General features: G+C 47.4%; 1 protein-coding gene across 2 annotated transcripts in view; it reads left to right on the top strand.

Moving 5' to 3' along the window:
* The window catches only part of ANO2 (anoctamin 2), a gene marked incomplete at both ends in the record, with an annotated part of 335,860 nt that overhangs the window by 267,906 nt on the left and 50,952 nt on the right, over positions 1-17,002 (top strand). For both annotated transcript variants that reach the window (XM_080706316.1, XM_080706315.1), the window contains one exon: positions 14,530-14,641. In XM_080706316.1, the coding sequence (XP_080562442.1) occupies positions 14,530-14,641 (112 nt within the window). The remainder of the gene's footprint in view (positions 1-14,529; positions 14,642-17,002) is intronic.

Raw genomic sequence — 17,002 nt, 5'->3', positions numbered from 1 at the left:
ATGCGTACTTTTATTTTATTCCACTTTATTTTACTTTATTTTATTTTATGTGTGTATGTGTGTGTGGTACTAGGGATTGGACACAGGTGTATTCTACATTTGAGCTACATCTCCAGCCTTTCTTTTTTAGACAGGGTCTCACTAAATTGCTAAAGTTCACCTCAAACCTGTGCTTCCCCTGTCTTGGCTTCCCAAATAGTAGGATTCCAGGTGTGCACCACTGCAATGCTCTTGCTCACCCCGTGTGCCCAGTGTGGCTGGGCAGGGCACTCTGGTGTGTACAGTCACCCAAGGACCCAGACCGATGCAGCCCTGAAGGACGCCGTGTCAGAGAACCCGAGCCTGAGGGTCTGTGGAGCCTGGCAAATGCTTCCATCTGGAAGTGCCGTCTCCCATCTGCTCGCAGCTCACTGCCTAGAACCAGCCAGCTGATGAAGCCCGTAGAACTCTGTGTGGAAGGTCATTGCCATCACGACCAGTCGTGAGCACAACGGGTCTCTAGCACGTGCTCCCACCAGCCCGCAAGGCCCTGAGAGCAGCAACTCTGTCTTCCATCTATTTATGTATCCTGTAGAGTACCTGGCTGCTGGTAGATCTTAGCACACTTCTGTGGATGCCACTCTAGGTGAAATACATCTCTCTCTTCACCCAGGCATGCAAAAAGGTTTTCTTTTTAAGAAATGCCCACAGGCGAGGCATCCTGTAAGCCATTTTAGAGGCCACCACCAGTATTCACATATACACTATTTCAACTCCACTGGCCCACAAAAAGACCCGAGGATGTATTGGGAGGAACAAGGCAGAGACAGTTGTCCTGATAGGACTGACAGGTGCAAAGAGGGTATCAGAGGACTGGTGTTTCCTTGGTGGCAGAGAACGCTTCCACTAACAGGGACAATCCTGCAGAGTAGATGACCAGCATGCTCACAGGAAGAGGCAGGGTTTCCGGGTTCCCCAGGCCCCGTGGGACATAAAGCTGTGGATAATGACACCTAATGGAATAAGAAGTCTGCCAGGCTTAGCGGCTTCTTTGCCATTCTCACGCTGGGTTTAATACCCGGCTGGCTTCCCGGCTCAGATCTCCTGAGAGTCAAGGAAGCTGTGACTCTGTGCCCCACTGGCCAGGTGCAAACAGATGGTAGAAACACCCCCAACAAACCCTCAAGTGTCTCCCACAGGGCTGGATGATGGAGGGCCAGTTTTCTAGGAGCAGCCCGCAGTAGGCTCAGGTATCGGGTTTAGCTGAGATTCCTCTTTGCCCCAGATATTTATGACAAAAGACAAAACTTGTTAAAATGTCTTGAGAAGGATCAGCCAGCAGTAATTATCTCCCTGCCTGCTTTAGTGGTGATGGTAGCTGGCTTGGGTGCAAAGCATGCTATAATCTTGAGGGGAAGTGGATTAGGCTGAAGAGGTCTAGAGAAATGGTTGACGCTTCAGAGCCTTGTCTTGAGAGAGAGCCCAGCCAGCCGAGGCACAGTGTACGGAGTGCATAGCCATGTTCAGCAAGTAGCAGTACTTGGAGTTGGTGTGGATGGGGTGGGGATTCCAGTGAATGGGAGGTGGGGTCTGTCTTAGTTCCCTGTGCTAGATCCGTGGGCTGTTCATTCCTGGAGGGGTCACGGGGACTAATTATTGACAGGGTCCAGATGCTGGGAGAAGAAGCAAGCAAGAGCTGGGCAGGACATCAGGATCCCAGACACACAGGCCAAGGGGACAGGACTCGGCGAGGTAGAGGAGGGGATTCCTCCTGCCCTCTCCGTTGAGTCTCTGCAGATTATAAAATGGGGCTTATTGCAGATGCTCCAGAGATTATTGACTCAAATCAACGTGCCCGATTCGTATGAAATGGTGCAATGTCTGTGAGATGGTTGGACATTGCTGATGGCCTGTTTCCAAGTGTCACTGTCCCAGAGGCTCTCAGGTAGGTGGGGGGGGCACAAATGAGAGCCAGTGGAGAGATGAAGACAAGGACTCGAGTTGTGTTGAATCTCACCTGCTTTGCATCAGGTACTGGTTGGCATCACGCATACTCTGCCTCACAGAGTTTTCACAGTAACACTGGGAACTGGTCATTTCCCTCATTTTATTTATGAGACTGAAGAGGTTTAGAAACTTGACTGAGTCAAATGATTACGAGGGGGGGAGATACATGCATACATGGTCACGTACTCATAACTTACCCTGTTCTAAGCACTTTCCAGTATCAGTACTGACACTCTTGATTTATGATGGGATTGTGTCCTGATAAACAATCCTATGTTGAAAATGTTGTAAGCTGAAAATGCACTCAATGCACCTAACCTGCTGAACAGAGTAACTTAGCTGCACAGCACACCGTAGGATCATGGGGTTTCCCACATGGACACTTGGCTGGCTGGGAGTTGTGGCTCATGACCACTGTCCAGCATCACAAGAGAGGTTTTTTTTTTTGTTTGTTTTGTTTTTTTTTTTTACTATATACCTTTAGCCCTAGAAAAAGATCAAAATTCAAAATTTAAAATATGGAGTACAGAGTATGTTGGCAGGTTCAACAAGTATCTTACTTGGAGTTGGTGTGGATAGGAGTTTCTCTTTTGTGAGTATTGTTCCCCAACGAGTATTGTTTTTGCACAATGAAAAGTCAAAATCTCACCAGTTGGGCTATCATCATTTGGAAACCATCTGTATATTTAATCCTCAAAACCGCACAGCAAAGTACAGTAGGTAATCTTAACAGTCCCGCTGTAAAGATAAGAGACAGGACACTGCGAGATAACAACAGAGAAGTAGCGACAGGCCCCGGGTCACAGCTGGTGAGTGGTGAGTCTGGCCTACATGTCCTTATTACTATCCTGCAATTTTTAGCTGTCCTTGTTTACAACTCAGGAAAATTTAAATTTGTTGGAAAGACAAATAAACAAAATAAAAATACAGTAAAGATTCAGAGAGAGTTAAAATGCAGAGCACCCTACCCATGAATGAGGGATGATTGGGTGCCTCTAAGAAAGGACGAACTAACAAAGTGGGTCCGGTGCCCATTCAGAGAGGACTGCGGGGAGCACTCTCAAAGTCCCGTCACCTGCCTAAAGTAGCCGTAGGCAAACTTGTGAGGACATCGAAGCTCCATGGACTTAGCAAGCTTTAAAAAGAAAGAATTTAACCTGGTGTGGTGGTGCACGTTTGTAATCCCCGTGCTTGGGAGGCGGAGACAGGTGGAGCACTCAGCAGCAATGAATTTTATGTCTCCTCCATGAGTGGAGGCCCACAGCCTCACCATTTAGAGCAGGGTCTGCTGTTCTGAGCACATCACGGCCCCCAGCACAGCACAGAGGAGTGCGGTGGCCAGGTGCGCTGAGCTCCCTAGGACGCGCAGCTAGGCTTCCCGCCCGGCTCTGCTCGGCTCCCTCCATCACCCCCGGATCATTTTTCTTACAAGGTATGTTGTTAAGAGTTGCCCAGCATGCACGGCTTAAGTGGTCTTTTCTCTCATCTCTTCTGGGATGTTCTTCCAAAAATCACTTTTCTTGCGTGGTGTGTGCCTCCTTGTCATCTTCACTGCTATGCATAGAATCTGCATCAGATTTATGTCCTTTGACCCATCTGAGCTGGATTCTGTTTCCCAATGGATAGTAGAGGTTAGTCAAGCCAATAGCCATGCTTGAACGGTGTGCCCATCCCTCACTCCTGAGGATTTCATTGCTGTGCAGTTCTGTTAACCACTGGCTCATCCCATTCCACAGAAGAGGCTGGACCACTGCTGAAGGGTCCCTCCACGCTGTAGGTCCAGGGTGCTTCTGGGAAGATTGATCTCCCTCCTGGGGATGGGCTCAGTTGAGGGGCCCCTGCTGTCAGGGTTTCCCACTCTCAGAACACACACACACACACACACACACACACACACACACACACCCCTCCAGGATGACTCCACGCAGACCCAGGGCTCCTTTCTCTTCCTGGAAACCCTCCCCAGAATCACACAGCTTGACTTCTTAAACCTGCAAAGCACAACTGATCCACTCAAGTCCTGTTTCACCCTTTCCTGAGGAAGGTGGCCCTTGGTGACTCCAGGGAACCTCACCACCCCCCGGAATGCCAAAGTGCTGACCCCTGACTTTCAAAGAGGGCTCTGTGAGGGGTTTTCAGGTAACCCACAGGCACATCTCCACTAAATCTCACATGAAGCCACCTGGTTATGCCATTAATAGTAAAAGCAAGTGCTGAGCCTTGTGCTATTCTAGTGCTTTCCAGAATTATTTCTCTTGGTCTTCACAATGAATATTTAAGAAAGGTGTTTTGGAATGAGGCTCAAGAAAATAAGTTCATTTACCTGGGAACTCTTTGCTGAAGGGTGTCCTGACTTCTAGCCCAGGACTTCCTCTGTTCTCCATCATAGCCTTGGAAATTGCATCACAGAACTCGGAAGACCAGAAAATGGTCTTGGGAAATGAGGTTCTGATTCCTCAAAGCTGGCTGTGTACTTTGAAGGAGAGTTCTCAGTCCAGACGAGGTTCCAGCCCCTGGGGTCACGACTCCTGAAGATTAAGCACAGCGGACCAGTGACTCAGTATGTCCAATTTAGAGCTCTTTGGTTTTCCTCCCACACTGTTACCTTTTACCATTCTTTTTACGGGTACCAAGAACTGGTACCACCTGCCACTCAGTCAGGTAGCATTATTGTGTATCTTGTTTCCAAATGCAATTCAAATCCAAGCACATCGTCCAAGTTGCATCCTCATATTGATCACTCCGCTTCTACGTGGTCCTTCCACTTCCATCTCTCTCCCTCTTCCTTATCCCCTAAGAGCTCATTCTCTATGATTTTAGAATTTACTTCCTTGGTATCTTATTCATGCTCAAAAACCCAGCATGGCTTCCCACTGTGCAGCCCAGGGGGCCCCTGGTGAGCTCCCACCCTCCCCCTGCCTTTACTTATCTTCCCAGGTCAGAGTCAAGTCATTTGGATTTGTGTCTTTCTGTATATCCTTGGTTTCCTTCAACCAAGTCTATGCCCTTGCTATCGCCTCCTCGAGAGCTGACAGCTGCTCTGTGCTGACCCTTCTGCCACAGCTGAGCAGTCACCTTCTGGGCCCTTTCCTGACCACTCCATTCCACCTATAATAGCCCTCCTGTCCCCCTGCTCTCCCCTTCCCATCTCTCTCCCTGTTCCTTTAGGATGCATTGCTCCCCAACATGATGTCCTTTGTCTCTGTCTAGAGGGTAAGCTCCAGCTGGCAGGGAGCTTATTGGCTGCTCCACCCTGTGCACTCCCAGTGCCCAGTGTCTGGTGCATGATCATCACTTGAAAGATAACCAATGAAAGAAGACAATGACGGGAAACACAAAAGCACGCCTTTGGGGCTGCCTTCCCCTGAGAAGACATGCAGGGCAGGGAGAAGGCTTCCAGACCAGTGCAGACATGCATGAGATGACCCCCCTGGAGTCCTGGGAGTGTCTGTGACTAGAGATTGACACACCTACCTACCTGCTCCTCTCCTTGCCACAGGGAGAGGGTCTTCACAGGGCAGCTGAAACATTCCAGTGGGGGAATCTATGTACAGCATGGGGCCCTCTGAGGGTGCTCGTGATTGGTCCATAATGGAGCACTGCACTCTCGCTGGTCTCTCTCCATTCCTGTCTCTCTGTTCCTCCCTCTCTCTGTCTCTCTCTCTAGCTTTTGCTCTCACTTTCTCCTCTCTCTCTGGGTGACCCCTTCCTGCTTAAGCATCCTTTTCCTTAAAATGAGATGCCCCAGGGGCACTGTCACCTTGGGTCAGGCTGCTAGATCTCAGTGTCTTCCTGATGCTGAGGGAGGTGGCCCTTGTGTTAAGCAGGCGTATCTCAGGAACACCATCCAGAGAGAATCCCCAGTCCAGGCTCCCTTAGGCGATACACTGGCTGTCTTGTACCCAGCTGGCTGGTTCTCCTAGGGTGATTCCCTCCCCATGGCTCAGAAAGGACAACAGCATTATGCCCTAGGCTCAGAGAGTCCCTACACCCACCCACACACAAACAGAGGGAGTACCAGATGGTTGGGCTGTCCAAAAACACTGCTGTTTACAGAAGCTCCATTGCCTGGAGGAGAGGCAGGGACAGGAGCAGGCGCCTTTGCTGGGCTCAGCCAGGAAGGCTCTGACTCTCCTCGCTTCTCCTCGAGCTGAGCCACGGCGGTGCTGGTTGCAGGACACACGGGCATTTCATCATTGTGTTTTGTCACCATCGTTATGCATCTGCTGGGTGGGCTGTTGGGTAAACCAGTTAGGAGGAGCTGTTTCTCAGGACTCAGGTTCTGCAGCCGGCACCTTGCTGGCCATGTTCTTTCCATATGATCAGGAGGGAGCTCCGGGGACTTTGAGCCCTAGGCTGGCCCCTGGGATTAACTCGGGCTTTCATACTAATTATTTTCCAAGGCAGCTTCCAGCTGGGTCATTTGCACTCATATTTTTTCATGACACAAGGCAACTGAGGGTTAATACTCTAAAGAAAGGGGGTGGGTAGGTAACCGCTTGCACAGGCATGCTCTCTGATTGCCCATTCCAGTTCTGTGGGAATCTTCTCCCACAGATTGAGGGTAGGTGAGACCCTCAAACGATTTCTAATTAACCTTGGGGGGCTGTCAGGGAGAAGTGGGATTCTAGAAGCACATAACTGATGGAGAGGGGTCGCCTGCCTACCTACTCACACTGACGCTCCTTCTTTATATCCCCACAACGATGGTTCCTATAGGCACTTTATTTGGAGTTGTATGAAGCACAGCGCTGGTTCGTTTTCTCATGGGGGTCTCAGGTTCAGACCACTCCAGAGGTCTGAGACTTGAAGGGGATCCTGCTCAGAGGCCTGAAATGCAGATTTCCCTGCCTGACCTGCACACATCATCCCAGCCCAAGTGGATTCTGGGAATACTTCTTCACATTTTCAGCCGCACAGTCTCTGTCATGGGCAGGCCGAGCTCCCTATTTTGGCTGTTGAAAGAGATACAAAAGTCAGATGCCAGGCCTTGGCGCCCCCACCCCCACTCCAAAGCCCCTCCCTGTCCCTCACTGTGAGGTGTCCTTGAGGTCCCCCATTCCCAGAATCCTCAGCCAAGTGTACACCGGGGCCACAGGACTTCCCTGGGGTAGGAGCACCCAGCTGATTTAGTGGTTTATCAAGTGGATTTGGGTTGTTTATTGGAAATGCCCATTATTTATGGTGGCTCGTGGCCCTAAAAGCAGAGGCATACAGGCTGCTTTTAGAAATAAGACTAATAAATAATAGCGGGGTCCATGATTTATCAGTATGGAGGAAGGGAGCCCCTCATTTGTTCCCAGTTGGAGCAAAGCGCTCTGAAAACAGCAGATCCTCTTTGCAGAGAACTTGGAGGGAATTCCTGTTGGTACAGGGATATCTGAGCACAGACAGTTCAAAGGGGATTGTAAAAGGAAATTAAAGACATGTGCCCCTCCATACCTCGTCCTAATCCTCTTCCAGAAATATTTACAAGATACATTTTCCACATTTTCAGACCCTCAGACCTGATTATTTACTTTTTAGGTGATACTGGTTTTCATTTTTCTTGCCCCCAAAATATTTAAGGGAGATGAGTTGTAGCATCATTGCTTTTCAGTTGAATACCTCAGGCACATTGGCAGAGGCTCAAATTCTGATTTTGAAAAACAGCCACGCCTGGAGGTGCATGTTAGTGATCTAAGTACTTGGGAGGCTGAGACAGGAAAATTAGGATCCCAGGTTTCAGGCCAGCCTCAGCAACTTAAGGAGTTCTTCAGCAACTAAACAAGAACTTGTTTCAAAATAAAAAAATAAAATAAAACTGGAGGTGCAGCTCAAAGGTAGAGTACCCCAGATTTAATCCCAGTACTAAAAAAAGTAAGGAAGAAGAAAGAAGGACAATGAAAGATATCCTACTGAATAGTGAGTCTTTCCTTCCTCTTCCTCTTTCTCTTCTTCTTCCTCTTCTTTTCCTTTCTTCCCCTTTCTGCTTTACCACATCCTTTCAAGGACAAACCCAGGAGCCATTTTTTTTTTTTTTTTTTTTTAGGCACTGGGTATGGAACCCAGGGTTATCCTACCACCAAGCTACACTCCCAGCTCAATTTTTATTCTTTATTTTTTTATTTTTTATTTTTTTTGGTAGTACTGAGGTGGAACCCAGGGGCTTTCTACTTCTGGGCTGTACTCCCAGACCTATTTTATGTTTTTATTTGGAAACAAGGTCTCACTAAGTTGCTGAGAGCCTCACTAAGTAGCTGAGGCTGGCTTCAAACCTGTGCGATCCTCCTGTCTCAGCCTCCCAAGCATGGGGATTACAAGCGTGCGCCACCACGCCCAGCTTATTCTTTATTTTAAAACAGGGTCTCACTAAGTTGTGGAGGGCCTAAGTAGCTGAGGCTATCTGCAAACTGCAATCATCTTATCTCAGTCTCCCAAGAACTGGGATTACAAGCGTGCGCCACCACACCTGGCTCTCCAGGAGCCTTTAATGAATCTTTACTGTAGGTTTTGTACAGAAGCAAATAAGGTTGTCATACTACAAACCATACTGCAGAAGCTGGGAACAGTTCCACTGGGTATCTCTTACTCTTGTCCTTTGATGCAGCTGCCTTGTGGCCCTGCCCATCCTTCCCTTCCCAGCACACTGGCTCCTGTCTTTTCTGAGTCCTGCATCTAACCCCAGCAGCCCCTCTCATATCTCAGGTAGGGAAGTCTAACTCTTTGGCTGCTGCTATTTTCTGGAACCTTCAAACCTGATCTGCTCAGCAAAGAAAGATCTCTCCTTAGGATTTGGCTTCCTGGGAACGTGACAGGGAATTTTTAGTAATATGGCAAATATTTTTTTGCTCTTCCAAATATTTTCTCTGAGTTTTAATTAACTAATTAATTAATTCAATAAATGTGCTTGGCAGAGTTTACCTGGCAACAGCTGTGGTTGGCCCAGATGTATCTCTGACTTTTCTCATTAAAAAAAAAGCCTTGAAACTTTTTTTTTGTCACAGGGGTGGGTCAGGAGCAGGAGAAAATAACAGTGCTAAGAACCATAAGAGGGCTCACTGCTATGAGATCTTAAACTGGAGTTACCTTAGATACCAATAGCACACATTTCTACCTGGATCTCAAAATTGTGTCCTGCAGTCAGAGAAGCAAGAATCAAGCTGAGGAAGGGGACGTGAAGTCATGGGCCCCAGGGAGACCCAATGTGCATAAATCAAACAGGGAGGCACTGTCTCCTTTGCTAGGGCAGGAATTGTAGTATGGAATTAGAGACTTATGATCTAGGGCACTTGACAGCATGTGTGAACTAAAGAAGAAATAACTATCTGGGGGAGGTGGCCATGCCTTTAATTCTGGTACTTGGGAGGCTGAGACAGGAGGATTACAGGTTTGAGGCCAGCTTCAGGAATTTAGCAAGATTATCACAATTTAGTGAAACCCTGTGTCACAATCAAAATAAAAGAGTTCGGGGGGGGTAAATCTCATAGATAGAATGTCCCTGGGTTCCATCCTCACTATAAGTAAGTAAATAAATAAATAAATAAATAAATAAATGGAAGAAAAGAAGAAGAAAAAACAGAAGTGGCCTTGTTAAATGTAAATGACTGGTACAAGTCATAATCCAAATGATTATTTGGCACATTAGTGTGAGCCTTCCATCTATGGTTATTCTATCCAGGCATGTGAAGAAGGAAAAACCCACAAAGCCCTCTGTCAGCTGAGGGATGTCGTGGTTGGCTTTCCCAAAGTCATCTCCTATAAAATTGTGATGGTATCTCCAAAGTTTGTGGCAGGCAATGCTATTGCCAAAGTAGCACTGCAGGGCCTCTAAGCATCTCCTCCTCAGAGCCCCTCCCTGGCTCCTGACCTTGCCTCTGTCTATGGTGATTCCTTAGTAGTCCTCTGCTTATATTCCAACCTCCACTATGTTGCTGAGGTCTAGGCCAGAGTCTCCCTCAGTTGCTCTCCTATTGTCCTAGGCCAATACTATGTTTTACTATTGCATCTCCAGCTTAGAAGGTATTTTTGTCAGCATTCTCACTATCCCAACCCAAAATACCTGACAACCATAACTCAGAGAAAGATTTACTTGCTCGCAGTTCTGGAGGTTTCAGGGTTTCAGTCCATGTTAGGCCAGGTCATGTCTGCAGAGCTCAGGGCATGGTGGAGGGAATGAGAAAAAGAGAGAGGAGGAGGGAGAAAGGGAGAGGGAGAGAAGGAAATGGGGAAGGGGGAAAGGACACACATAGTCCCCAAGGCCATACTCCTGGTGATCTACCTCCTCCAGCCACGTTCTACCTGCCTATCGTACCACCCAGAAAACTCATTATTAGACTTATCCACTGACAAAATTAAAACTCACGTGATGTAATCATTTCACCTCTGAACATTTTGCATTGTCAATACAGGAACTCTTTAGGGGGCATTCTATACCCAAACCATAACAGATAGTTCCTCTGAATCTTTCAGCCTTTCCTGCTGCTCCCAAAGATTGCTTATTTCTTCCAGTTTTGGAAGATGTTCTGCCTAGAGGATGTTATAATAGCCAAGTGACCCAGACTAAAGCATATCAAGGTGCCATACTCAACACTTTGTTTCTCAAAGTATTTCTCCCCAGCGGGTCAACAGGTGCTCAGACCTTGGTCTTTTGGCTCCAGATGTCATCAGGATGACTTTGGCCTGCTGGGGAGCACTGCCCTACTTCCCCGGGGCCCATGCTGGGGCAGACCTTTCTCTTTATTTAGAAATCTATGACTGGTACCTCAGGACTGGGCTCCTCTAAATGCCTACGTGTATTAGTCAGTTCAACACCTTGAGTTGCTAAGGCATTTCTGTCAAAATGTTACAGATCTCCACGATTTATTTCTTGCTCCCTTCATAGTTTGGCCAGCTATTGGGAGGGTATCCTATCATTTGGTGGTTGGGAAATCTGAATTTTTCCTTCGGATGATGCTATTTTGCTTTATGCTCCCCTTGGGCATGAAAGAAGAGAGACAGAGATGAGACCTCACAGGCTATGTCCAGGGCAAGGCTTGGAAGCACCACTTCCAGTCCTATCTCACTGGCCACGGCTCACCAGGCGGCTATCCAGGAAGATGGGGGGAGTGTGATGGACATCTGGCCAGTGCCTGCCTCAGAATCTCACGAGGAGGCACTGGAGGCCTCCCACAAGCAGGCCCCCTGGGCATATGCCCTCACATTCCAGGGTCCTTCTCTCTGCTACAACCCTCCCCGTGTATGGATTTTTAGGATTAAAATCTGTGGGCAGTTGGAGATGCTCAACAAAGTAGCACTATTGCCTGCGCTTCTCAGTCCCGTTGCTTTTTCTCCAGCACTTTGTTCTCCTGCCAACACCTTGTCTCAGCGATCTCCAAGCTGCATCTTCAACTACCAAGAGCACCTTGGAGGCTCTCCAAGACTGGCACGTGCACACGTGCCTGCGTGCGTGTGTGCGTGCGTGTGTGTGTGTGTGTGTGTGTGCATGTCTGTGTGTGTAGGCAGTTTAGTCTTTCACCAACGCATGGTTGCTACACATGCAGTTGTATGGGGAGGAGGAGAAACTTGTCACTAGTCATCTCCAAATAATCAAGCTTGTGATCCAGCTTTGACAATGAGTTAAGGACTCGCTGTGCTGCATAGGAAACCAGATCGCAGCAAGGCAGCCTTCTTCTCCAAGGGCCCCTCCTGCCAAGAGAGGGGAGATGACACCCTCCTGCTTCTAGTTAAATCCAGAAGAGACTTGGCAGTGTGCAAAAGGTTTTCCACCGAGATCTTGCTCAGTGAAGCCCCTTGAAGGAAAGAGTGAAGTCTACACATGTTGGCACAGTGACAGACACCCAGTTGGTGCTCAACAAAAGCAAACACTTCAAAGAACATACTTTTAAAAAATGACTGATATTTCTTAGGTGCTTCGTGTTTAGCTGGGGGTGGTGAAAGAGAACACCTGATTCACACAGTGCTGGGTCAAAGATCCTGCTTTCAAAGTGAGTTGTAAGAACTGTCTTTAGAGGTAGGCAGATCTGAGTTCAAATCTTACCTCTACCACTGACTTGGCCATGTGAATTCTGAATAGGGCTCTGACCTTTCTGGGCCTCTATAAAATGAAGGTTTATACCTACTCACATATATAGGTGAGGATTAAATAAAAAAGCAAAGGCACACACTTATGTACAGTCTCATGTGTAAAGTAGCCGCTTCTGGGTAGTACCCACATCCCTTTAAGCCACCCGCAGGTCACCTCCAGATAGCTCCCCTCCACACCAGTGGCTTCCTGTGGCTCTTTCTCTGTTGATGTTCAGTGCTTACAGGATTAAGCTCAACCCGTGAGTAAGACAGCCTGTGAGTGCCAGCAGGCTCACCCCAATGGTGGCCTTCCCTCAGTGAAGCACTCCCACTTCTCACCCCTCCATGTGTAATTCTGAGGATGCCTCACATGGTTTTGTAGAAGGTCCCCTGGTGGGATTGGGCCCCAACTGCCCGTTGCATGAATCTTTCAGCTCCGTTGCCACAACATCAACCTGTGTATGAGCACCCCGACTGCTCCCCTCCCCTCTCTGTATCTCCTTCCTGTTCCCTCACCAGGCTTCCAAAGCAAACCTCCCAAATAAAATATCTAGTCCTGAATCTTGAGCTTATGGGGATCCAAGCCTGTGTACATGGCAATCAGCGATGGCTATTAATGTTCAAAGGGCACAGATATAGGTAGTTAATATAGAGAGATAAAAACACTATAAAGAAAACAGAAAGAAATTGACTGCCACGGAAGGCATCTGGGAAAGCTACTGGAAGCATCTTATGGGGAAGCATCTGGACGTTAAAGGATGAAAAGGATTTGTCCAGGAGGAGACAGGTTAGGGAAGGATGTTCCCAAACCCAGAACAGGGTCTTGGGTACATTTCTTCAATGATTCTTCCACAAGCCACCTGTGACTCAGGCATTAGGCAAGTCAGGTAGTTGCACACGCCACTCCATCTGGATACAGAGCTCTTTGCTGGCAGGGCCCTGGCCTGTGCCCCTGGCTCAGCACACCTCCTGGCTGTACTTACCAGCCCACCTGATAAAGGGTTAGTACTTTTCTTTCTACCCCAGAAGTGTGGCCTCCTACTATGATCCTATTGTCTGTAGCCCCAAACTCATGCTGAAATCCTAACCCACAAGATGATGGTATTAGGAGTCAAGGCCTTTAATAATTGATTAGGCCAGGAGGGTGGAGTCTTCACAGATGGGCTTAAAGCCCTTACAAAAAGGCCCCGGAGAGACACTTACCTCTCCCATCCTGCGAAGTCACAGCAACAAGGTACCCAGAAATCAGCTTTTGCCAAACACCAGATCTGCCCTGATCCTGACTTGCGGGCCCCAAGAGCCAGAAGAAATGCTTTTCTGGCTTTTATAAACTACCTGGTTTATGGCATTTTGCTACACCGGCCCCCTAAAATACCCTGGAGCCCTTTATCTCTGCCCAGCCATTCGTCATAGTCTATGGGGTCCCTACCACGCATCCAACATAATTGTCCACTGGACCTTCCCAGGTGTCATGAGATCTTCTGCTTAGTGTACCTCAAGGACCTACGAATGGTCCTCTAACTCCCCTGCTGGGACTTGATGGGACACTCTGGAACTGTGGCCTGTGGGCTTGGGACGCCAGACACGAATATTTTTTTGTTCTCTGATGAGCCTCCATCATTTTGGTGGACATGAGGTATCTCAGTATATTCCAAGGACATACAGATGTTCTCCTGCTAAAAATGAAGGGAATGAAGAAAAGCACTCTCTGCTCTAGTTCAGTGATTACTAATCAGAATTACTGTGAATTACTAGTTCAGAGATCTTTGTTCCAGTGAACTCTTACAGAAGCAGAAATTGGGAGCAATGTCATGGCACCTTCTCTACTCTAGTTCCAGGGTTAACGAGTCATTTTAGTCAGGGACCTTTGTTCTAGTACAGTCTATGGAAGTGGATGTTCATCATACATGTAAAAGCTGAGTCCCCTTGCCGGGCGTGGTGGCGCATGCTTGTAATCCCAGCATTTGGAAGGCTGAGACCGGAGGATCGTGGTTCGCGGACAGCCTCAGCTACTAAGTGAGGCCCTCTGCAACTCAGTGAGACCCGGTTTCAAAATAAAAAATAAAAATAAATAGGGCAGGGGGTGTGGCTCAGAGGTCGAAAGCCCCTGGGTTTCATCCCCAGACCCGCAAAAGAAAAAAAAAAAAAAAAAAAAAGCTGAGTCCCCCTAATGGAGTAAAAGATGGTGATTGGCCACCCTATCTACACATGCCCTTCTTTGAGGTGTGCACTGTGGAACCATTGCTTGAGTGGCCAGGTGGAGGGAGGCTGCAGAAGAAAGGCAAGTATTATTTGTACCCTTTTGCTTTCTATAGTTTTCAGATCAACTGCCAAGCCTTTGGGGGCCTCCCAGATGAATTCAGGTCTAATGTGTGAGAGATGGGTCTCCTGGCCTCTCCTTTGGGAGTTAATTGAGAGACAATGGCTCCGGTCAAGCTCAAGTCTCAGGAGAGGTGAGTGACCTCACCCTGGCTCATCAGCCGTGCTCTTCTCTTGCAGAGGTCCCCAAAACAGAACAGACTTTTGAGGAACGCCTGATTCTCAAAGCTTTCCTGCTGAAGTTTGTCAATGCCTACTCCCCCATCTTCTATGTGGCCTTTTTCAAGGGGAGGTGAGTATAACAGTGTCACACATGGGGAAGTGAGTTGTCTCTAGTCCTGGGTCCTCTGCTGTCAGGACAAGTAGGACCCGTCTGGCTCCTCTCTGCCTCACACCCTCAGTCCTGCTCTCTGCCTTGGTGTCCACCCGGTGCAGGAATGTGAGCACTAAATCCTTTTGAATTAGCGTCTTCCTCTTCTAGTGACCAGAGTGACACAGCAACTCACAGACATGACTCCCAGCACTCAGATGTGCTATCCTTGCATGCACAGTTTTAGTAGAGTGAAAAGATACAGACCCAAACCAGCAAATTAGAGCAGACATAGGCCGAGGACTAGGAAGGACTCGATCACAAAGCTTTCGTGGCCTTAGGACTCATCAGCATCCTGGCACATCAGTGTCTATCACCAGTTGGGCAGCTCACCTTGAGTTTTACTGGGATTTATTATCTATGCACGATGGATTGAATCATTCACCATGTGACTGAGCCCAGTGTCTAGTCTCCCCACACCTCTGTTGAGGTCACATTGCTGTCACATGCCTCAAAGCCCCAACCAACATTGTTGATCTTTCTGGCATCTGGCGTCAAGTACCCTCATCTTGAGAAATCTCACTAGCATTAATATATAGTCCTACCCGGACTAACAAAGATATTCCTCTTTGTTTTCCTATCTGGAAATTCCAAAGATTTAGGGGCTCTGTTCAAGAACCAGGGACAAAAACCAATATAATTCTTTGCTACACACAAAAAAAAATCTAGGTATAAAATCACTCTGATAAGTATTTTATTGTGGACAGGCCACCTGGGATATTTCCCATCAAATGTCTACCAACTGTATCAGGCAAGCTTCCCTAGAGCTAAAAACTCATCAAACACGCAGTATTCCCAGGAGCTGTCAGTATCCGCATTTGATCATTTCTTATAGATGTGTTTGTAGTCACAGGTTCAAGGCCAGCCTCAGCAACTTAGTGAGACTCTGTTTAAAAATAAAAAGAAATAAATAAAAGAGGCTGGGGTATAGCTTCCAGGTAGAATGTCCCAAGTTCAATCCCCAGTACAACACACAACACACACACACACACACACACACACACACACACACACACACACACAAGCAAATTGCACACATGGTATTTCAGAGGTTCTAAATCTTTTAGATAAATCTATGGTATATTAGAAGAGAGAGTCCTGGCAATAGCACCACTCTGATAAGTGCTATAATAAGGTGTAAAGTATTAGGGGCTAGAGATGTGGTTCACTGGTAGAACACTTGCCTAGCATGTGGGAGGTTTCTGGGTTCAATCCCTAGTACTAGAAAGAAATTAAAAAGATTCAGAGGAACCTTTAATTATAAACAGAAACAACAAGAAGACTCAGAGAAGGAAAGATGAAAATATTTAAGTGGAACCTTAGAGGGCTGGATAGGATTTCAGTAGGTAGGTGAGGGGAAGATTTTCAGGTAAGTAGATCTCTTTTGATTACCTGTCTGGCTCCAGGACTGGCTTTTACTTTTCTAATTCTTCCACCTGCCCAGTCTTTTTATTCCTGAATAAAATAGACTCTACTTGGAAGGGGAATGAACCAAGCTACTTCCCTTATTTGAATATTCTCAGTAAAAAGTCAAGATTACCTTTTTTTTCTTTGATCCCAGGAATCTTTGCTCACAACTTTAATCTCACTCCTTGTAATTTTCTATGGTGTGTGTGTGTGTGTGTGTGTGTGTGTGTGTGTGTGTGTGTGTTGCTGGGGTGGAACCTGAGGCCTCACATGTGCTAAGCAAGTGAACTACATTAGCAGCCCTTGCCCTTAATTTCCTGGGAAATCATAACTTCTCAGCAAGGAGAAGAAATCAGAATTCAGTTCTTGACATTCCTAGAAGGAAAAAGGTGTACAGAAAACACACTTAGAAATAACCCAAACTTAGCCAGGTGTGATGATACATGCCAACAATCCTAGTATTTGGGAGGCCGAGACAGGATTTTTTCAGTAACTTAGCAAACCTCTCAGCCACTCAGTGAGACCCTGCTTTAAATAAAAGAAATTTTAAAAGGCTGAGAGTATAGCTCAGAGGCAAAATAACCCTGGGTTTGACACCCCCCCCGCCCCGGTAAGGTACCCACATACACACAAAAAAGAAAAGAAATAATTCAAAATCACTGTGTATATGCTTAAAGGTTACACACACATCTTCCTGTCCTGCCTCATACTCAGCCTCAGCCCCTGCTCAGTTTCGCCCCTGTCCCCAAGAATTTGGCTGGGCTAGAGGTGATCCTAGGTACTGCTAGCTAATGACAGGGTGTGAACTCCTGTTCCTGGTTGGTGCTTCCCAGGATGACACTGGGTAGGGGCATTCTTGTATGCAGGAGAATGTCC

Source organism: Muscardinus avellanarius (genome assembly GCF_963383645.1).
Source record: "Muscardinus avellanarius genome assembly, chromosome: 11".
In the NCBI taxonomy this organism is placed as follows: domain Eukaryota; kingdom Metazoa; phylum Chordata; class Mammalia; order Rodentia; family Gliridae; genus Muscardinus; species Muscardinus avellanarius.
The sequence above is the reverse complement of the archived record's forward strand: the minus strand, read 5'-3'. Positions and strand labels throughout refer to the sequence as shown.